The sequence below is a fragment of the Seriola dumerili genome, unplaced genomic scaffold (genome assembly GCF_002260705.1).
Source record: "Seriola dumerili isolate Sdu_G_001 unplaced genomic scaffold, Sdu_1.0 BDQW01000052.1, whole genome shotgun sequence".
NCBI classification, from domain to species: domain Eukaryota; kingdom Metazoa; phylum Chordata; class Actinopteri; order Carangiformes; family Carangidae; genus Seriola; species Seriola dumerili.
Genome location: NW_019174307.1, coordinates 20,671,396 through 20,695,135, shown reverse-complemented (window position 1 = coordinate 20,695,135; position 23,740 = coordinate 20,671,396). Strand labels below are relative to the sequence as shown.

At 40.8% G+C, this 23,740-nt stretch overlaps 1 protein-coding gene across 1 annotated transcript in view; it reads right to left on the bottom strand.

Annotated features, from left to right (window-relative positions):
* The window catches only part of gdap2 (ganglioside induced differentiation associated protein 2), a 48,328-nt gene that overhangs the window by 23,599 nt on the left and 989 nt on the right, over positions 1 to 23,740 (bottom strand). The window contains exons 2-11 of the mRNA XM_022740822.1: positions 22,552 to 22,778; positions 18,025 to 18,164; positions 16,787 to 16,940; positions 15,927 to 16,015; positions 14,923 to 14,999; positions 13,711 to 13,870; positions 10,264 to 10,414; positions 9,588 to 9,664; positions 7,439 to 7,515; positions 6,119 to 6,258 (exon numbers count right to left, since the gene is read on the bottom strand). Of these exons, the coding sequence (XP_022596543.1) occupies positions 6,119 to 6,258; positions 7,439 to 7,515; positions 9,588 to 9,664; positions 10,264 to 10,414; positions 13,711 to 13,870; positions 14,923 to 14,999; positions 15,927 to 16,015; positions 16,787 to 16,940; positions 18,025 to 18,164; positions 22,552 to 22,733 (1,247 nt within the window). The 5' untranslated portion in view covers positions 22,734 to 22,778. The remainder of the gene's footprint in view (positions 1 to 6,118; positions 6,259 to 7,438; positions 7,516 to 9,587; positions 9,665 to 10,263; positions 10,415 to 13,710; positions 13,871 to 14,922; positions 15,000 to 15,926; positions 16,016 to 16,786; positions 16,941 to 18,024; positions 18,165 to 22,551; positions 22,779 to 23,740) is intronic.

Genomic DNA, 23,740 nt, shown 5'->3' with positions numbered 1-23,740 from the left:
TTAACTCACAACTGCCTTTGTGCAGTGGATCCTTATTTAATAGCCTGAAGAATGTATACACAGACAGGTAGATGATGTGAAGTTTGACATCTAGTATGTGAAGGTACTCGTCCTCTTGTCTGTTCAACAATGATGATGGCGCTTATAGTAATTATACAGTTAATTTACCTCAGGGGAGAGCTACAAGACCCTCGGTGTTAAAGGATAATCTGAGGAACCTGTTTATTTTTGTTATTGTCAACAACTACAATGACAACACCAAAACCAACAATGAATGGACCTTTAACATGTGTTGTAGCCAAACCCTGATATACAGTATCTTATTCCTCTGTGCCATTGTTGTCCAAAGACGATTCAGAACACGTCAGTGAGCGAGTGACATTGTTTCTTCTTTACCATGAACGTGGTTTATTTTCAGTCAATCTCACATACACTGTCCTGCTGCACTAAACAGGCTCCAGAGCAACAAATGCATATTAATCTGCAGCTAAAATAGTCCGCTCTAAAATGCATCATTTCCTCCTGTTCGAGTGACATTTGCTAAAAAATGTGGAAGGAAATTATTTCACTTTATTGTATAATTGACTGTATATTTTAGTTTTTATAGATCCGTCTTTACCAGGCATGAATGGGCTTTGAGCTGCGTGTCACAGGGAGGCTGGAGAAGTCTGAAAATATTAAGGACAGACTGACATATTGTATTGGTTGTGTTGCATGCACTGGTTTTGGATTTTTTTTTTTAAAAATACAGCAAACTGAAAAGCTTCCATGAACTGGAAAGAAGTGGAATCCCCACTGTGTCACATCCTTCAGTTACAGAAGAATAGACCTTTATTTCTATGATAAATATCATGGAGAGATGACGGACAACTTCTTGGCCGCACTGAGGAGTTTTGATAGATGTTAGGAGGAGCCCAGGCATGAATATGAAACATGTTTCAGACATAAAAGTGGCGCACTAAGTAAGGAGCGACACCCTGACCTAAACGCCGGTCAACCTCACAGGTGCTGCTCTATCGCTGACAGGAAAAAGTACTTGAATCCAAAAATCACTTATTACTGCATCTGGGGCAGTATTCATTCTGTATATGTTCAGTTATTAAACAGGCAAACTCTGCACTTGTGGATCTAATGCAACAGATGCCAGTGTATCCAACAATCACTTCACAGTGCCATTATTCATCTCCAATAGATGACTCTCTCAGCTGGATAGGGTATTTTTTTAACCTGGTTGAATTGCACTTTGGGATGACAGTGTCTTTGTTCTGTCTGTAGTTTCATCCAGTTAAATTTCAACAACTATATAAAATGAAATGCCATGAAAATTGTTTTAGAAATTAATGATCCCCAGAGGATTTATTCTAATCCTGTGAGGTTTTGAGGTTTCCTTGACTTTTCCTCCGGTGCCACCATGACGTCACGACTGCCAACACTCATCCAACATCTCAGTTGATGACAAGATATTGTAAGCAGTCAGTAATAGCAGGATTTACATGGATTTCCTCCTGGCCTTTCTTTCAGCAGCACCCACAGATCAGATTGTCAATTTGGTACACAAGATATCTCTTCAGTCTTGAAAAGAAATATCCTGCGCACTGCTCTTGCTCAGCATCACAAGTTATTGATCATACAACGTTCCGTTTTTTTCCAGACTCGCATCTTAGACATTTGGATGTGCGAATATCTTAATCGAGAAATTTGCACACAAGATCAACAGTCCAGTTCAAACGTTTTGAGTCCAAACAGCCTGCGAGGGAAACTCATTTAAGTCGCTTGTCTCCATGATCTCATTCCCTGAGCTCATGGCCAGAGGTGAGAATTGGAATCAACGTGTAAATTGAGAGCTTCACCTTCAGACAAAGTTCTTTTCACCACAATGTTCAGGTTCAATGCAGCCAAAACCACAGATGGTGCACCATTCTACCAATCTCATGTATGTTACTCTCGCTGATGGAAAGGACTCGTCTTCTTATGGCAGCAACTCGCTCCCAACCTGAAGGGAGCAACACATCCATTATCTGGCAAATGACTTTGAACTCTGGAGGTGCTGACCCCTCATCCCACCCACTTCACCCTTGGCTGCAAACGGCTCCAACTGGATGTCGTAGTCCAGTGAAGTAATAAAACTACTGGAAAAAGAAAGCACAGATGCAACCCTGAGGTCACCAAACCAGTAAAAGCCAGTTCAAATGGTGATTCCCTAATGAATTGAGGAAACCATCCCCTCTCTGTTTTGAAGATGGGAACCACCAAAAGCCTTTCTGCCCCTTTGAGAGCCACAGTGAAACCCTGCAGCTGGAGCCTGACGGTGAATCTCTGAAACCAACAAACAAAGTACCTGAAACTGTAATTACAGACTAAACAAATAACCTCAGCTATATTCAAGTTTCAGTAACTGAACAGCAGAGGTAGTGCACACTTGGCTGTTCAATTCATGGCAGCACAATGACAATAACCCACCACATTTGCGACAGTTTGCATTGTCATACCACACACACACACACAGACACACACACACAGTGTTGGTCTGGCTGTGGTACGTGGCATCTGTTCATATAATACAAAACAGTCAGTCAAGAGAGCAGGGAACTTGATCTTCTAGTTGACAAACTAACTCAAAGGACTAAACCATGACGTGGGACTTCTGCTCCGGTCCAGCGCTGGACCCTGAGGGGACAAAAAATAATAATAATCAACCCCACATGAGCTCATCTGTCTCCTAGAGAAAGTAATCAATCTCCCCCACTTAGCCAGACAGTTTTGGAAACTCTTTGTGTTCATGTTTGGCTTTAGTCTGCTGGTTAGGTTGTGTGGAGCCAAAATGAATCTGCAGCCAATCTATAGCTCGGTGGGTTGAACATGCTGGACATGCCAGGCTAGGGTTAGTGGTTCCACTGCCTGCGTAGACCAGCAGTTTATCGCCAAACCAAAAGAGCAGAGAAATGAAACTGAGAAAAAAAAAAAAAAAAAGCTCCTAAATTAGTCACACATCCTGACAAAAGAGTTGGGGCATAAATAGAAACTGTAAGCCTCAAATAACGTTTACAGATGAAAGTTGTGTTTAGATGAAATGTAATCCCCAAACATGAAACACATGAAACAGTAGTAGCAGAACTTTCTGCTGCTCGCTTTACAGACCAGAATAAGCAAGAACATCAAGTACCAGAGGGGAAAAGGGTTTGATTCTCACTGAGGGTTCAAGACTCCACGACACTAAACCACCATCCTTTATATAAATCCATCCACTAAAAAACCTAATAAAAGATAAATCATGGATTAAAGAAAAACGATGGCAGCTGACCAAAACATAGAGAGCTACCAATCCACAGTCCCTGCTAAATGACAAACCCTTTCTAACAAACAGGTTCTGTGTTTTCTAATCAAAGAGCAATAATAACATTAAAATCAGCTGGTTAGTGGCTGTCAAACCGGTTCTGACTACGGTCTAACCGCTCCATCTTCTCATAATAAGGTTTAATGAGCCAAAGCTAAAACTTTGCAGAGAGTTAGTGGAACTTTAAATAACCTTGACATTTTAAAAAGGTAATTAGCATCACGCCTAGAGCTGCTACTGTCTGTGACAAATCAGCAAAGTGTATTAGAGCAGTCACAGTCACAGTTCATGACTGAATGGGGTTTCCCAGTTAGAAATGAGTTAGATGATAGAGGAAGCTGAGTAACGATGTCTTCATCTATATTCAAAGCTGACTGTATGCACAGGGTATTTTTATGTTGTACTCTCTTTGTTTTCCCCCAAATTCTTCACTATGTAATTGAAATATAGAAAATAACAATTGCAAACGTCTGGAATATGTTCCTCCATTCCACGTACGTTTATGAAGGAAAAGCAACTTCTAAATACTTCTTTAACTCCTGACTGAATTTTCCAGACAGACACGGGTTAAGAAAGGTGTGGTGAAACCAACTGAATGATCAGTCACAGGAAGTAATCAACAGAGGAACGCAGGGGTTGAACGGCGCAAATAGCCGCGCGGAGTTTCCCACTGACAAAAAGTTTGTTTAGTTGTGGTTTCTAGAAACTAGAAAGAGACAAGAACTTAAAAAGTTGAACTCACTCATTGAGCCTTCAAGTTCCTCTCTAAGTTTTCCCTGCAGTGGTTTCCACCTATGTGTTTTCTACCTGTTTTGTGCCTTATGTGTTTATTGACTGGTGCTACACAATAATCTTAACTTGCTTCAAATGTTCTATTAAAGCTTCAGCGTGTTATACTTACAGTGAATTAAAACGGACATGGGGGGGGGGGCGCTTTAAATGTTGCTGCGCACTGTGTGTAGGTCAAAGCTGAAGTAGGAAGTCAGTCTGTAGATTGTGATTCACAACAGACTGTTTGGGTTATAACTCACTTTTGTTTTCTCCTCTAAATTAACTCTAACCTGCGGGTTTGTTGAAACCGGTCTGGTCGTCTGGATGCTGCACGTCCTCTAAAACCTAAGAAACCATTTTTTCCGTGACTGCACCGTTGCTTCAAACAGGGCACCTCAAGCATCATTTTAACCACATTTTCCTACAGCTTAGATTGTCATCTTCAGTATCTTTGAAAAATTTCAGGCCCTCAACTAAAACGTCAAGTAGGTTCAAACAACGCTTGACTGCACGCAGCAGAACAATGGAACCATCAGGGAGTCTGACGCTTGAAGAGCATAACTATCACTTTGGATAATACAGAACTGTAAACAGCTCTGGTTTTCATTTGGAGGATGTGGCTCCTATTTAGCTTGATGAAAATATTCATCTATGGAGAACCTCACAGCAGGCTGCAAACAAAGAGATGCAATGTTCGGCTAGTATTGATCCCAGATTCAACATCTGACTCCCAGTGTAGAGTATCTGATGTAATAACATCGTGTTTGTGATAACAGACATCCTCCTCCAGCATGTTCAGAATCTTTCAAGTTTCTCAACATAATCTGATTTAGATCCAGGTTTGGTGTCCGGACTCTACCGGGTGTTCAGACACAAATCATCATCCATGTGTTGATCTTAAACAGTGGTTTCTCTGTCCTGTATTTATCAACAGAAAGATTAATTATCCGTGTGGGATTCAGATGTTGTTTTTCAGGTTTGTAAACCTGAACTGACTGGACTAGTGCGGACCCTCTCTGCTCAGAGATATCATGAGATCCCCCACTGGAGGTGCATTCTTCAACTTTAACACTTTCACAAACTAATATAATGTCTAACAAAAGGTTTTTCCTATGAAAGGCCTAACCGGAGCGAGTTCAGAACAAGGGTGCGCTTTCAAAGCTTTCACCCCTCTGATAAAGGATGAGTTACAGCCAATAAATCACCCCGAGAGCTCGCTCCAAGTTTGGGTGTCCTGTTCCAAATATTGGCTCCAGATTTTCAAAAACCCATAATGAAACAAAACCGTTTCACAGCAGATTCTGTTTTTTCAAAAACTATAAACGCTGTAAACTTGGCCGTGTTGTACTGTAGCATGAACATTGTATCTGAGCTTCACCGTGTTTGCAGAAGTCAGCATAGTCAGAGAGGTAACGAGTGAAGAGCCAAATGAAGGTCAAGCAGGGGTCACGTGACGGCAAAGCCTCGCAGAAGATGCTGCGGTTAGCACTTTTACATTTCAATGAGATACTGCAACTGGCCAGACTTATCGTCTTACTAATATAAACTGAGAAACAACAGCAAATACCAGGGAACTGTCAAAGCCTGTCAGACCTTTGTTCCATCTGGACAAGCTTTCTAAAACTTCTTGAATCATTTCTTAAAAAGGAAAACCCTCACGCTCTACGTTTGATAATTCTGGCCATTAAAGACCAGAGATGAGGCTGGCCAGTGGAGCTCGCCAAATGACGTTAATTCTATTGCAAACCCAAAACATACAGCACAGAACATTAAAGTCAGTGCCCTTGTGTGGGGGAGGTTAAAGCAACAACAGCTCTGAAGTTTTCTTATTTAATCACTGTGTGTGGCAGAGGGATGAGACAGAACGGAAAGACTAAAAGAAGGGGAACTAAGACGTTGCACGTCCATGAAATGCAACATACCCCAGCATGCATTTGGTGTAAGGTTTAGATCATGTTCATTTGAGTGTATGACTGGCTCAGTTTAACAAGGAGTGTAAAATGTCAGACTGACTTGGCGTCGACGATGTCATGGAGGTTTCTGAGGAAGTCGGAGTCCAGGTGGTTGTGCTCGCCCGTCAGTGTATGGAAGTAAACCATCACATACTCCTTCACCGTGATGTGGTCCATCACGTGGATAAAGTACAACAGAGCCTGCACACGCAAACACAGACAAAAATCAGTGTGCATGCACATTTATAGTCCTGGACACTCCACATGTTTACATTCATTCTTTTACGGTTTACATTCTTGTTTGAATTTCAGTTCACTATGACTTGGTTTAATAGCAGTTTTTTTTGGTTCAAGTTTCCGTAATATTCAGAGCTGGTGGTAAATCTTAAAGTACAATAACAGAAATTCAGAATAACTCTTCAGTATTTGTGTTCAACAGGTATTGAAAAATACAAACAGACAATTTTAAAGGTCCAATATTGTATGAAATGAGATTTGATCTTGTGATGTTTGATTATAGATCAGGTCTAGCTTCTATATTAATACTGTGAAAGTGTCAAAGCCTCAGTCCACAGAGAAATGCACACAGCCTGTATTCAGAAACTGAGCCTTAAAACCAGCCGTCAGGACTTCTGTAACTTTGTGATGTCACAACTATACAGGCACCACTCTCAGCCACGCCCCAATTCCCGCCCACCTGGACCCACCATCCAACATTGCAGGATTTGGTTTCTCTCAGTGTTTACCTGAAATCTGTTATATTTCTATTGGATCACTCAGAAAACAGTCAGCCAATCAGAAGAGAGGCTCAGAGCCTCCTTTCTTCTGATTGGCTCACCGATTGGCTGTTGTTACTAAAGCTCCAGAGAGAAGCCTGAGAGAGATGTAAAACTACATTGGGATGGTTTTTGGTTCCTAAGACTACAAGTATATCTTCTTATGGATCAACACTTCAAAAAAAACACAAGGAAAGTACAAAATATGGGACCTATAAATTTTTTGTCCAGTGAACAAAAAGTTAAAGTTATTCGTTTTACCCTGAACATATTTAATGTGTCAAGAAAGATTAACATGACATCACAAACATTGCATTTATACAAAAGTTGCAGACATGAAACAAACAGTAACACAGACCATAACTTATGTGCACGCAAATTAAATACATTTGCATAATTTTCAGAAAGCCGCAAGCACATGTAAATACAGATGGACACATGAAAGGGCAGACAAACATGCACAGATGCTCAAAAAACGCAACACACACTTGCACAAGGTGGTATCTCAGATTAACACAAAGTTGAACATGTGCTCACAGACACGCAGGTGAAGTTGAGTCTGACTGAAGTATTTTATTTTGAAGTAATTCTTTCTATTTTGTTACCTTTTCAAGGTCAATAAGGGTCACTGGGATGTTTCGTCCGACCACCACCATCACTGTCCTGCCACACATATCCACACCTGGGTACAGTAGAAAAAGGTCAAAAACATACACACACACACACAGACAGACAGACAGACAGACAGACAGATAGACAGACAGACAGACAGACAGACAGACAGACAGACAGACAGACACACACACACACACACAGGTTCAGTCTTGAGACAGACTGACGATCAGCTCGGTGACTGTGGAGCTTCTTTACAATCAGTCATGGGTGATTCAGGTTTCAGCATTATTTCCTCCTCACTAGAATTCCCGTTGATGCAGTTCTTCTTTCCCTTGCCGGCCATGCTAATGCTTATCACTGCTGACTGTAACAACGCTCTGTTTAGTCTTCACAGATCAAATATTTATGTGTGTGATTTGGTTATATTTTTCCAAGAAAGGGGAAAGAGACGTTTTAGGGCTGAAACAGTCAGTCAGTTAATAGAAGGCAGTAGTCCTCAGTTAATCATTTATAAAGGAAAAATGTCAAAACATTCATTGTTTACTGCTTCTCAACTGTGAGGATTTGCTGCTTCTCACAGTTTTGTTTGTTTGTATGTAAACTGCATATCTTTTGAGTTTGATCTGCTGGTTACACGTAAGAGTTTCACCCCATGAGGAAAATAATCCTAAGTGGCTGCTCTCTGAGTTTTCAGACCAGCGAATGGGAATTGGGGATGATGGAGGTTAAACCCCTGAGGCAAAAATGTTATTTATTAATTATCAGTGGGTGTAACCTGCCTACGTCTGCCACACATTGCAACGATATAATGACGGAGCCAATCGATATCTCATGTTTCATTTTGGTGTATTCCAAAAGATTAGTAATAACTGTGCAAACTTAACGACCTGTAAAACCCCTTCAGTGACAAGCTCTGCAGCTTGGAGCTCGTTCTGCTCCTCCAGCACTTGGTGTACTGCCTCCCCTTGCAAATCAAACCCTGTCCCCACAAAAGGAGGTGACAACTTCACTTTGGAAAAGACTGAGCAGTGGTCAGCATTACAGCAGCTCAGCTCTGGGAAAAATTCTTCTGAGGGCTGTGTTTTGTTTAAAAAACAATTTTTTTTTAATAGGTCCTCTGTGTCCAATGTACCCACTCTACTGTTTTCTATCCCTTATTTGTCCTTTTCTCCTTTTATTCCCGACCATGAGAAACAAACAATAAACAGCAGTATACATCATTTATTGTATCCTATTATATTAACGTTTAACTCTGCTATATGTACATTATTTCAACACAGTCAGTCTTCTATTGCTTTCTGATCTTCCTGCACCTTTACAGTTTATATGTTTGTTTTTTTTTACTCTAGTTTTAAAGACACATTATTTAATTTCACCTGTACTTAACTTACATTTCAAATAACAGTAAAACTTTATACATTATCTGAAGATGCTATTTTCAACCAAAAAATGTTTATCATCCCACATCAGCTGATATCAAAGCAGAAAATTTATCTTCTGCCGCAGGATGTGGGTGATAAATATTTATATATTCATTTATTTTTTAAGTTAAGTCATGGTGATATAGTAAACTTTGGTCAACAGAGGCCTCCAGTCATGATCAGCATCATAAGATAATTCATCTGTGAGAGAAAAAGCAGTAATTTCTGTTCGTAAGGTCCCTTCTGTCCTCGTACATTTAGTTTTATGCCACAGAATTTCATTTCAATTAACTGAATCAGAAAAGAGCGCGGTCAGTGAGTTCATATGGGCTTTTAACATTTCACTGAGAAAGCAGGTAATGCAGAGTCATGGAAGTTTTCAAATATCATTTTAAAGGTCAGCCGGGTCAGATAACAAAAGGGGCTAAACTGAATAACAACACTGCCTCCTACTGGTAATGACATTCAACTGCACCTTGTAACCAGCTGAGGAAGGAGACAAGAGATGCTGTATTTAATCCCGCAAACAAAGATGCCCGAACCACACCGGCGCTGTGTGAGGTGAGGTGAATGAAAACACACACACACATATATATATATATATATATACACACCTCTGTAAGTGTCCTTTTGTTTCTGTTTTACATTTATATTGCAGAGGTGAGAGACAAAGATAAAATAGGACTTTCCTCTGTCCATGAATCACACGAACACATACCAGTTTGATACAAGGCTTTCAGTGCGGCGATGTCCGACAGGTCCTCTGCTCTCGCTCGACACAGCCAGCGATTGTAACTGCAGAGAGGAAACACACACACACACACACACACACACACACACACACACACACACATAGTTTAATAGTTACACAGGCTCACAAAACAGCATATTATACAGATTAAACATGCAGCAAAACTACTACAACTACTCCCCATCTTGATAATCCTGTAACAAACAAAAATCATCAGGTAAAATTGGGTCCACTTGTGTGAGAGCTGTAAATTATCTCTGCTATGACTCATAGAAACTTTTTTTTTTTTAATGTTTTTTCATTTATTCAGTAAAACAATTTTGTAGGTCAAACTCCTCTGAATAAAGTATGATCACAAAACATTAAATCCATCAAGAAATTAAAGTTTAAACACAACTGCCGGTGTTGTAAATGGGATTTTATTTTGTGGCCTTTTTGTTTTCTACTCTTTTATTCTCTTTAATTTGTGGTCTATGATTTCTATATGCAACAAGTTCTGTCTGGGCCTTTTCTAACGCTAATATCGGCAATGCTAATATTCACCTGACCATAACTAAAAACTGAAGCGATGCATTTTATCATATAAGATTTCAAATTCCCAATAGGATGTTCCAGTGACTTCAGCGCTGGGTAGGACTCTTACTTCCTCTGGTGTTGTTTCTGCATGGCTGCCTCTGACATCTGGCCCTGCAGGATCAGTTTCCGCTGTTTATCCACATCGCCCTCCATCCGGGCGAAAGCGTGATTCCCCACCTGACCCAGATCTGACTCCAGACTCTCCTCTTCGCTATCATCTACACAAACAAACAAGCAGATGATAACTGATTTTCTACATTCAATTTCCTTTCCCAGCTTTAATGGATTCATTATGGCAGTAGTAAAGTTAGATGCACATCGGGCAGATATTACAGCATATTCACTAAAACAAATAAGTGCTCTGCTGCTCCCACAAACAATACACTAAGTCCACTGCTTACAGAATGAAAACAGTGAAGAATCCTGGATCTGGCTTCATTCTGATCTTTGAAATGATCATTTTTCCTCAAAAGTTCAACTGTGCGCTTGAATTTTTCAAGTCGTACGTCTCTTCACCACATTTTCATGCGTGTGCTTTCTTGCCTGTGTTTATTTTCTCTTCATGAATCCTAATTTATCTGCCAGCGTGAAATTATTTGTGTGTATAAAAAGCTGCGACTGAGGTCACAAACTCAGTTTGACAGGATTCAGGCTCAGGTTCAAATCTGTTTCCCTGCTTGTTTGTCTTTGACCACATGTACTGTTGTATTCATGTCCACGCATTTTATCTACGTCCAAATGGGCATGTGTGTCTGTCAGTGTGTGCACATCAGCCTGTTGTTATTGGGTTTCGCTCGTAGGCGGCCTGCTTGCTTTGGATCAACACCTCAAAGCCACATTGCGTCTCTCTGAAGCATCAGGCCAGCTGACATCAGACTGGAGGTCAGTGGAGTCGACAGGCTCGACGCAGAAAACCGCAAACACTCGTGAACACATGGGCTGGTGTTACTTTCACAATCCTCTTCAACAAAAACTAACATTTAGACAACGTGCAAGCAAAAGCCTCGACTGGTAAACTAGAGGGGTCATACAGAATGTAGTTTATCTGAGGGTTTATGGCCTGTGAGGGAGTTTGAACTGAAGCTGCCAACAGAAAAAACATTTCCACTTTCTGTTCTCCTTTGTCTTTTACATGCAACGGAGCCAACTGCTGTACATGCAGTCGTAAGTGTTGGCTGCAGTAAAAAACTATGAGGTCTACACAAAGTGTCACATCGAGCCTCCGGAGCAGCTTCAATGTGCTGTGACACAGATCCTACCAGTCACTGTAACTTCACTTGGAGGGTTAAGATGCTAACTGCAGCATCGCTGGTTTGAGTCCTGCTAGGGACCTTTTGCTGCATCACTCTCTCTCCTCGTTTCCTGTCAGATCTCTTCTGTATACAATCTAATTAAAAAGAAACAAATGGCAGAAATAAAGTTAATCATTCAGAGCATCAAAGGAGACAGTGAGTGGTGGAGTGGTAATCAGGAGAAATCATGGCAGGCTGGTATTGTTCTGGGCTGATTACTGTGTGAAGTGAACTGATGAAGCTAAGCATTTGCGGTCTCTCCGTACACACACACACACACACACACACACACACACACACACACACACACACACAGTCCATTTATGGCCTGATTAAGTCTATAGTAGGGGAACAGTGCTACCTGGATCTGAAGGCTGGACAGTCTTGCCAAGTTGGCAGTCTGGCACTTGGCTGGAGAGAAAGTAAAATGCAGCAGTGCCAATAAAACACTGATTAAAAAGGGGAGGGGAAAAAACAGCTTAGCAGCTGCAGCCAAGTGCTCTAAAGTAATGACGGTATTTTGTGTGCAAACCTTTCAGTGTTGGTGTTCAGCGCGGGCACCTCTCCTCTCCCTCCTGACCGTCGCCCTGCATCACTGAGTGCTCGCCACTCAACATTGTTTAACTCCCAGACTGAAACTGAGTCCTTCTCAAGAGACTACAAGTCGTCACTGAAACCAGACTAAAATTCTCCCAGGTTTAGTTCCCAAACTAGTTCCTCTATAACAACATCACAACACAGAAATCCCAATACATCAACAACAAGAAGAAACAAAAATCCTTCACCCTGATCCATGAGCAGTGGATGATGCCGACATCTGAAATAAGAGGTTTCAGAGGAAAAATAATTGTCAATTCATGCCTGATATCCCTCTTATAAAATCCTCGTATTGATTCTTAGCTGTTAACATGTAGACAGTAAATGAAACCTCCTTCATGAGACTTTCAGTAACAGATGGGAATGACTTCTCTCATGTCCAAAAACACTAAATAAGAAACTAAATTTAATTCACACTGATTAAGTTTTAAGCAGTGAAAACATGCCCTCATTTAAAAGATCCTTCAAAACATCCTCTAGGCTTCATTTGTTATTTGAAACCATTAAAAACTGAATTCCTTGCCCTCCACCAAACACTATCCAAACTTCCTGCATTTAAATAAAACCTATAAAAGCAGCCTGCGACACGTCCTTGCTGTTAAATTGAGCTGATGACACAAACTTCGAGGAAATTCCAGGAAAAAGTGAAATTTCATTTGGAGACAAATACAAACAGGATGTCCTGAAACAACCCGTGAGTTCAGAACAACACAGAAACACCTGCTCCGTGTTAGACAAGCCTGCCGGTCACCGAATGAAACTCTTTGTAATATGCAGATGACGCTCTGTGGAAAACATGACATCCTCCACAACAACAGGCACAGCTTTCTGGATGTGTGTGAGAGAGAGAGAGAGAGAGAGAGAGAGAGAGAGAGAGAGGGTGTGTGTGAGTGTGTGGAGGTACAAGTGCGGCCTAAAGGATCCAGGCGGCCAGATGTTCCACTGACACGGTTACCAAATATCCTGCTACACTTCTCTTCCATGTCCGCCGCCCGGCTCACTGACTGGCTGAGCTCCAACATATTGTCCTCATCAAAATTTAATGCTTGTGCAGACCTTCATCTCTGGGCTACATCTGATGTTTTCGCTGACATGGTGAGTTGCTGAGCGGTTGAGTAATTGACTGTGACGCGTGAGGGGTGACTGACAGGTTGCCCAAATGGCCGACTGGCCGACTGGCTGGCTGGCTGGCTGGCTGACTGACTGACTGTGTGGTTTGTTGGCTGATTAACCGGTGAAGTGACAGGCCGTGCTGACTGGTCGTTATCAGAGAGAAATTAATCTAGAGGAAGACAAAAACAACAAACGATTCATTTTGCTCAGCGAGAGATGAGTGAGGACAGAAATGGGGAGGAATAAAATATTAAATTGTGCCTGTGTGTGTTTATTTAGCTGACTTTCGCAGACGTAAAGTCTCATCGGCCGATCTTGGAATAATTATAACTGACACGAGAATTAAATCTGATTCCAAAATTATAGATCAACCACTTGGAAAAATATGATTCCTACTCATATAAACACATTACTGACATGAAAGTGAAGCACATTACAGTACATGTCCTTCGCAATGCCGGGAAACATTTCATCACATTATACAAAAACGATTTTGTGTGGAAGTGGTGTACCTTCCAGGCTGCCTGGCTTCTCTGCAATGCGGATCTGTCTTTCTGGGACAACGGGTTCACCCTCGGAGTTGCCAATGTCAGCGGGGATGAGAGGCAGGCAGGCCTTCTCCTCTTCCTCAGAGCGAGGGTAGTACAGAGGCAGTAACTTCTTATACACCAGCTGGAAGAGCACACGAACGCATCAGGATTCATGTTAATGCCCCAAAATATACACAGTGGCGTATTAGAAAAGCATAAGGAAGCCTGGTTTTACATAAGAGGAACATGTGGGTTCAGTCCAACACTAAAGGCGACAGGAAGCTTCAGCTGAAGTATTAGTGCCGTCTTCGTGCAGCGACTGGCCGGGTGTACAGCAGGGTTTGAATCTCTTTACACAGATATTTCTGTTAGTTCTCATGTGTGTGAATGAGTGAAGCACTTTAAATACCCTCAAAGGAAATACAGTCCAAAAGTGTTCTGAAACTGTGCTCGTCTGACATGTCGTATGAACTTGTTCCCTTGATGCGGTTAACACTTCCTCGATTAAGATGCTGACTCTTACGGAGGGACGCAGCCCAGGGAGGCGGGTCCTCCAGAACGCTGCCAAGAAACTGATGGTGCATTTGTTCGCTTCGCATCAACTTGTAAAGTCAGACCTCTACATCTTCATCATCAGGGAGATGTCCTCAAACAGCTGACAACGTTTAAATGTAAGAGCTAAATATAGAGGGCACATTTACTTTACAGTTTGAGTAGCATCATTACATTGACATTAATAAACTCTAAGTGGCCAGTGAGAAAAATCTTTTAGTCTTTCTAAAAATACACCTTTCAGTCACTGTGGTGCTGCTGTAGAAGTAGTTAAAGGGACTAAACACATTGCGACCACCTCTCTCTCTGTGTAACATGCTGTTGTTCTCCCACGTGCCACAGAAACAGCTCCGACGCTGCTCTGTGGAATCTGACACCGAGACGTTAGTGACAGATCCTTTAAGTACTGTGAGCTCAGCACAGACCCCAGCACCCTGTCACCAGCTCATGGTTTGTCCCTCCTCAGACGACTGTCGGTAGGTGCTCACCTCCGTTGACTAGGGAGCACCCCACTACTGTTCACTCACTGGCTAACATTTCCCAGACGGTGACATGTGCTGCTGTTATGAGATAATCAGTGTAATGTGTGGTGTGTGTGTTGGGTGTGGAGAGTCTTGGCTCATTCGTGTACACAATACACACCTCCTCTGTTTCTGTCACCGCGAACACCACCGCCTCGATGCTGTTCCCATGATTCTCCAAGAACCTGCGCACTGTTCCTATAAACACATGAACGCCATAAACTTAACTTTCTCCTTATTGCTGCAAAACCAAAAGACTTTCACAGACATAAAAGAAATCCACACGTTAAAGACGGAACGAATGTTTGCATTGATAAGAAGCTTAAACACTTTTTTTCCTGTGAGTCAGATCATTGACCAACTTTGTCGCTACCTGGACAAATTATTTCTAAACTAGAAAAATAATAAACACGTATGTATTTATTTGTGTATCTAATTGTAAAACTAACAAATGCACTTTAATGCAACAGTCCTGCAGTAAATCCTCCATTCATGAAGGTTATAATGTTCAGCTTTTGTTCAAACTGCTTTAGAGAGGTGTTGATTTATCTGTAGTCACTCTGTAGTTTGTGGTGCTGTTGAATTATATCCTGTTATACTGACTGTGAAGTGTTTGCACGTACATACAGAGCGGCTCCTACACGTGTCCTGAACACTCACTTCATGTGGTCTGATGCTTCACCTCCTCAGGAGGCCGTTCAGGTCACTGGGTGTGTTCGGGTGCAATCGAGACATGGATGTTTCTGTTGCCTCCATTATCAGATTATGATCTTATCGTGTGTGCCATAGAGAACACTTGAGTTGAATGTCAGTGTGTGATCTGCAGTGTGTGTTCACGACTGTCTGCCTGTATAATTTGTTGACCTAACTCGGAGTAAATATGGCCACAAGTCATGAAGTGCTGCGGTATAACTTAGTTTCCAAGACAATCGTGACAATATGGGATTGTTTGTGTGTGTGTGTGTGTGTGTGTGTGTGTGTGTGTGTGATTGTGTATCAAAAAACAAGTGTGATATCCGACATGATAAAATCCTATCACTACGCATTTTACCACAAGTTGTGTATGTCTGTAACTCGCTGATAAAATGAAAACTGTGTGCATGTGTGTGTGTGTGTGTGTCTTACTGAAAGCGATGTGTGTAGCATCCTCCAGTGGGTAACCCCGTTTGGTCGTGCTCACCACACAGAGGCCAACAGATGCCATTGATTGCTCTCTGTGGCGGCAAGAAAAACAAAAAGTCTCACATATACTACACCACAATTTATACTTCACACCAGTGACGGGTTACACACACACACACACACACACACACACACACACACACACACACACACACACACACACACACACACACACACACACACACACACACACACACAAAATGATAACAGTACTTTATCATGTTAAAAGTAATTGGTTAATTCTAGAACTACAACAATATGTTGCAGTACGTTATTCTTTGTTCACATTATTTATTTTTGTTTTATAATGTCTTCAATAAATCTCATAGTGGAACTATAGCAGATATAAAAATGTATTTAACTGATTATCCTCATGCCTCTTTCAATATTTTAAATCTTAATTGATTTAATAAATCTATCTAAATTTCAGGTTTTACCCTGCACCCCAGAGGCAGATGTAGCTTTTCTCCAAACAGTGTTTCTCAGATGTTTACCCCTAATACATTTTTTGAGGAGAGCTGCGGAGCTCTGAGTGGCTTCCATCACGTCACTGTTTATTTGCACCTGTCAGACGCAAATAATGTTTATCAAACACAATCTGAGCGGAGAGAATGTAAGAGGCTGAAATCTGAAAGATTGTGTCCCGATAGCTCGACCCTGATGAACGGACTCACTTGTATAACGCGGAGCTTTGTCAGATGAACTCAACGTTAGAAGCAGTGAGAGCTGAGTGTTTATACAAGTGATGTGAGCTGAGGACTGACTGACTGAGTGACTGAGCGGCTGATGTGATGGGTTCTTACGCGGCCAGCTGCATGACGTTCCTGTAGCAGCTGTACAGCGAGCTCTCAGCCGCCGTCCTGTACTTGCTCTTGAACTTTGGTCCCACCGTGTGGATGATGAACCTCGCTGCCAGGTTGAAGCCTTTGGTCAGCTTCGCCTCCCCTGTCCGACATCCTGCACACAAACATTTCTTCTCAAATTTGACTTTTCAAGAACGGACGCCTAAAAGACTTTAAAAAGGTTCAAACTGTCCAAATTACAAAAAAAAACAAAAACATTTTGGAGTCTACTCATGCAGATATTTTCAGTTTTGAGATATTCACCTTTAACCCTTTAACCCCTGGAGCGTGTCACCACCCGAGTATGTTTTGGATGAACAACATATTTTTGATGCTGACAGTAGAGCTGCTACTAACGACTGCTTCCTGTTTTCTAGTTTTTGTCACCTTGACTACCTTCGTTATTGATTAATCTGCGGATTATTTTCTCCATTAATGGATTAAATGTTTGATTTCGAATGTTTGTTGTGACCAACCGAAGCTCCAAACCACAAATATATTCAGTTTACCATCATATAAAACAAAGAGAAGATGCAAATAGTTCAATCTGAGAAGCTGGAAACGACAGACATGATTAAATGATCATCAAAATACTTGCAGATTATTATTATTATTATTTTTTTTTTTTTAACAATCGACTGATTAATTAATCCACTAATCAGCAACATTTCTTTCTAGTTCTTCTACATAATAGAACATGCTGTGAAAATCACTTCCATGTGTTATATTATACTGCTGCTATAATTTATATTGTGGAGTGAAGACACAGACAGGAACGGGTGTGTGTGTGTGTGTGTGTGTGTGTGTGTGTGCACGATTCAGACTGTTTTCACCTCCCCTGTATTTCAGGTGACTGCACAGATCTGAGAAACTGACACTTTATGACGTAAAATTCTCCAAACACAATCTGTATTAATGGTCTCGTTCTGTAGAAGTTTTATTTCGGTTTCATCTCTTGCATTTGTTAATGAGTAACAGCTGTGGAAACACTTTAAAAGATCATTTACCGTTTACAGCAGTATGACCTTTGTTTTATTAAATTCGGCTGAGCATCATGTGCCTGGTTAAGTCTGTATAAAACCACCAGTGAATACACACACTCATATTCTGTCTTCTCCCTCTGACATTTATGCTCTTCTGCCTGCGGCCCGCAGCATCGCTGACAAGAGAAACTCAAACCTTCCCTCCAGTTTTTCTACCTTTGAGTTTGAGCAGCTCGTCTCGCAGCTCCGGCCCCGCGAGCTGATGGATGCTGTCAGACACCGGGTTCTTGTCGTTGAGCGACTCGTTGCTGGTGTTCACGATGGCGGTGCAGTTCAGCAGGGCGATGTCCCCGGTGCTGCCGAGGAAAGGAAATACAAGTCACTCCATTAAAGTTTCAGTGTATGCGTTGTTATCTGGCCACTTCAGATTACATCTTAAGATTTAGTTTCGCTCTAAATCTTCCACAAATCTCAAAGAGACGCTCAATTATTCTGGTGTCATACCATTGTGTTTTGTATGTTTTTGTCGTAAGGTTTTTCTAAGGGTCTTCATGATCAATTGCTGCTGGTGTGTATTCTCAAATAGCCATTTCAGTATTTCTCTGGTATCCACCGTCAGAAACACTCTCCATTTGCTAGATTCTTATTAATATTTTATTTACTGCAGCAAATCCCCAGTCCAGGGATTATTCAACTTTTATCTCATCTCCAAATAGTTGGAACAGTGACTAGGTGACCACACACACACACACACACACACACACACACACACACACACACACACTTATCCAAACAACCTCGAGGACACAGCATTCAGCCAAAAATAAAATGCTTATTTTACTGCTTCAATAAAGTCATTTCTTCACTCTGAAGTCCTTGGGGGTTTGTTTGGAAGCAACAATAAGGAACTACTCGACCATGTGTTGAAGGCATTTGGTCACAAGACAAGTTCAGCCTCCAGGAATGAGAAGGCCTTTTTTTTTTTTTTTCTTTTTTTAGTTTTTTTATTTTACATCATCCTTCTTCGGTTAATAAAAGATGAGTCACAACACAAAGCCAACCAGTCCGCCAGAAAATAACTGTTAGTGAGAAACAGACTCGCTGGCAGCCTCAGTCATATACTGTACATCTGTATAAATATAAAGTGTGCACTTGTCCTGACAAGCATCTTTATAACCGTGCATTGGGTTATAAACAAAAATACACTCACACACATGATAACAGCGCCATCATTTCTCATGTGATAAAAATGATGACACGCTGACGTATCTGTGTCATGACTCCAGCTGCTACAAGCATGTTTTGTTACATGCAGCATCCCGTGTCCCATTTTCACCCATTGCTATCCTCATGTTTTTATGCTTTTACTTGTATTTTATTCTGATTTATTCAGAGGCCTGTCCTTCATGTGTGGGCAACGAAGTCATCGAGATTAGATTGTTGATCATTCGACATGAGTTTTTGGGGAAAAAAATCAGATTTAAAATGATCTTATTAAATTTATCTTAATTATCCTATCTTTGTTTATATCTCCTTTTTCTTCTCACTATGATTATTGATATGCACCAAAACACTAAAGCAAATTCCTTGTATGCGGAAAACCTAATTAGCAATAAACTAAATTCTGATTAATCTGGAACTTAAACCCAAACCTGCAAAAGTGCAGACTCACTGACAGTGAGCTGGATTCTCACCAAGAGGTTTGTTTTACAGTGAATTTAACTTTCAAACACAAATGACTCACTTTATTTATATATATATATATATACACACACACATGGTTTTTAATTTGAAATTAAAATGGAAATATGTCATTTGAACAATAAAACTCAAACTAAATTAAATGACACACTGTAGAACTCAATTTGCTGAAAATTGTTTATGCAATTATAGCTGCTCTTCAGTAAGGTTTCATTTTGATAGCAGTCTCATGATTACCACTTAAAAGTGTCTTTGCTCATTACCACCTTGTTGCCTTCACATCCATAATAATGAAGCTGCTGCTGCTGCTACTGCTGCTGCTGCTGCTGCTGCTGCTGCTGCTGCTGCTGCTCACCATCCTGCCAACTGTCAATCATCAACTGGGACTGCTCACCACTCATGGACATTTGCAACCACAAGAGGTCACAAGAGGAGATTTTTCTTATTTTAAGTGGTCACAAGCTACAAGGCCTCGCTGCTCGAGGGTCCTTCCTCCCTGGTCATGTTGGTGCGGCAGGAATGTGCTCGCTCCCGATGACTGAGCAGGAGAAGGTCGCCGCAACAACAAGGCTCTCACAGAGAAACCGCTGCCAAGTCGGGCTCCAGGCCGTCATGTGTTCCTCCACAAAGAGGATTTGTGGAGTGATCTGGACTCTGGACTGAACAGGGTGAGCACGTGGAGAAACACAGGCAGTGTTTACACTACAGAGCCAAAGCTGCTACTAAAACCTGACGGGGGGGGTTTGTGTTACTGCTCCTGCACTTTCTAGGATGCCACTCACATCTGATGAACAGAACACATGCAAAGCAAAAGTAAACACCGTCACAGCCACGTCTGTGTTAACGTGTCTCCTGCTCGTGTCTTTGTCTCCATCACTCAACAAACTATCAAAACTATGATGTTTTCTGTGGTGAGGGCCGAGATATTTACAGGAGCTCTAGTCAAAACCTAGTATACGGCTGGTACGTATGGTCAATGTGCAAAAATCAAGATGTATTTAAAAAACGTCTGTGGAACTGCTGTAAACAACTGACACCATCGTGTTGTATTTGCATTCTGCCTCGTGTCAGATGGTTTCAGTCTTTATCTGTTCACTTCTCTCCTGCTCTCTCAGTATTTTCAGACAGCTGAATTCCCAATAACGCTGTTCTCATTTCCATGTTTTTTCTGTTTCTGTTGTCAGAAAACGGCACAAGTGTGAAACTGTGACTGAAACACGGCCCATTTAAGGCCGCGCGTTAACTAGCAGTCACTTCCAAGCTGCTGCTCTGCAGCTACTGAAACATTAATGTCCAATCTGGATCGTTTTATAACGAGTAAATGTAAGAATCTTTTGATACCATTAACCAATATTTCACAGACTGAAATCACGACTTTAAATGGGCTAAAAATATTTTAATCTTATTTAAAACAGCATGACCACAGTGTGAGGCTACTACTTGACTGAAATATAAAGAACTATTGAAAACCTGATGTATTTGTACACAACAAGTCCATGAAGTATGAAAGGTGTCTATGAAAAGATGGTTTATGATTTCAAAGGAGTATTTAGCTCAAGTGAAAAAAATCCCACTTCACAGTCTGTTCAGTTCAGCTTTCATCCACAGCAGCTTCCAAAGGCATGAAAACAGAAAAACCTTCAACTACTGCTACACATTAAAAGCCAGTAATAATGAGTTCAAGAGTTAGAGCCACACATTCCCACGAACATTTAACAAATGAAAACTCATAAAGACAAATAAAGAGTGGAAACTTCTTCACTTTGTGTCCAAAAACAACAAAACTCACCGTTCTCAGTAACTGGCCACCTCAGGGCGAAATGAAGTGTGAGGGGTATGAATCAATTTTCCAGTCATTAGAATATTAAATAAATACAGGATGAATAAATAAAGGATGTATTATCACCAGGTTTCATTCTCATCTTGTCACTGAAAGACTTAAGTGCAAACAGGACGACAGTCAGTTCACTGTGAATGATTCCACGAGGAAGGTTTAAACAAAACATCAGCATGAAGGCACAAATACAACAGAACATACTGAATTATTTATAATCCCACAGTCACAACAACTATGGAAACAGAGAAAAGTACTGGGCCAAGGTCTGAAACAGTATTTACATTTAAACACACAGTGAAACTTTCCACAAAAACTCAGACTAACGAAATGAATTAGCGTTTTCAGCAGAGTGACTGAACACTGAAGAAGTATGGCAAACACTTTAATGAAAACTTTTTCATAGTTACTTGAATTTATAAAATATGCAAAGAACTGTTAATTAATTGGTATTTTGATAATCAATCAATCAATCATTTTGCTCATTTTTCAAGTGACAATATCAAACATTTTCTGGTTTCAGCTTCTCGTTTCGGAAGATTTGTTTATTGTCTTTGACATATATGACAGTAAATTAAATCTCCGTAGGTTCTGGACAATTTAAAGACATCAAAGAGGGTTTGGGGAAGTTGTAAATTGATTGTTTTCCCTATTTTTTTTTTTTACATTTTATAGACTAAATGCCTAATCCATTAAATTTGAGAAAATCATCAGGAGATTTAAATTATGAAAACTAGACTGGCACTCAGTAGAGCGCATACTTCCACCATGGCCAAACAATCCTACACAGGTCTATCAGATCCAGATTATGATCGGCCACATTCAGATCCATTTCCTGAGAAATTGGCAAAGCCGAGTTTGGTGCAAAGTGGTTCAGTACTTTTTGCACGATCAACAAATAAACAAACAAACCAACGACAGGAGTGGGGGAAACTTAACCTCCTTGGTGGTCGTAATAAGCTCCAGCCTTTGGTAAAACTCTTTTTTACATGGTGTGTTGGTATTAGTGAAACTTCTCTCAACCAAACCAGAAACACAGATGTTTTGATCAGTTCAATCCAGGACAAAATACTGTAAAGTTTTGGTTGTTCCTATTTTGTATCTCTATTTAAAAGATTATCTGATCCTCGACCGGAGGCAAGTCTGTTAACTTTAACTTTAACTTTCGCCCGACAGCAACAATGTGAAGAAATATACGAGTGACTCACAAGAGCATGATCTTGCGGTTGATGTCGGCTCTGAAGGGGAAGGGCGAGGGGAAGGCCTGCTGACTGAGCAGACTGTCGTTCTGGTCCCGCGGTGTCTCCTCACCATCCTCGCCCAGCTGCTGCTGCCACGTGGGGAGAGTCTGGATGTCTACAAACTGGGAGCGAGCACCCAGAGGATCCATCCCCTCTGGCTCTACAGGCTGATGCCTGGTCTCCAAGCAGCCCCGCTGAAAACAGGGTGAAAAGAGAAATTTGAATTATACTTTAGCAGTAGATATAAAGTCAAGTTAAATTTATTCATGAGGCCTTGAATCAAAAATCGGAAATTTGCCTCAAAGTTTATTTCAGTCAGTGTTGTTCACGTCTCCCTGGATACAGTCAGTCAATCAACAGCAGACTGACAACAACTTTGACTAGTTAATTCATTAGGGTTTTAATAATTTCCATTATCAAATAATCTGTTGATCACTCTCTCCTCTCAGTTAATGATTATTTGCTACCAAACAAAGATTAATTGTCTGTTGATCAACTAAATGATCAACTAAACCAATGAACGGAGTCAAACTTTCAGCGCCATAATTTGATCAGTTAATCTTTCAAGTCACACATGAAGCAAAAATTCCAAAACATTTGCTGGTTTCAGTTTCTCAGACATTGGGATTTGCTGCGTTTCTGTCTTTGTGACATTTTACAGATGAAACAATTAACAGATTAATTGAAAAAAAAAAAAATTCTCAACAGATTAGTTGCTTCCAAAAATAATTGTATTTTTCCAGGTCTACATTTTACAGACCAACTATTTAAAAAGAACATTTTTAGATTAAACAAAAATGAAAATAATTGTTAGCTACAGGCATAACTGAAACTGTGTCTACTTCATTAAAATATTCAGTTGTTTTGGGTTACGAACTAAGTCTTAATTTCAAAATCATATATCTTTTTTATCATCAGTCTGACTGCAGCCACAAGCTGAATGAGAACCCTGCATGTAATAACATTATCTGCAGATTAGAGGAGATGAGCTCCATGCCTCATCAAATACCATCATGACAGCAGCAAACATGTGGTGACTGCCTGAGCTGAACTCAACACACCAACCCTTCCACGAGGAGAACAGAGCTCATGAATCAGAAATAAAGTCACAGGTTGTGTCACAGATTAAAGTCGCTTGGTTATTTCGTCAGTGATA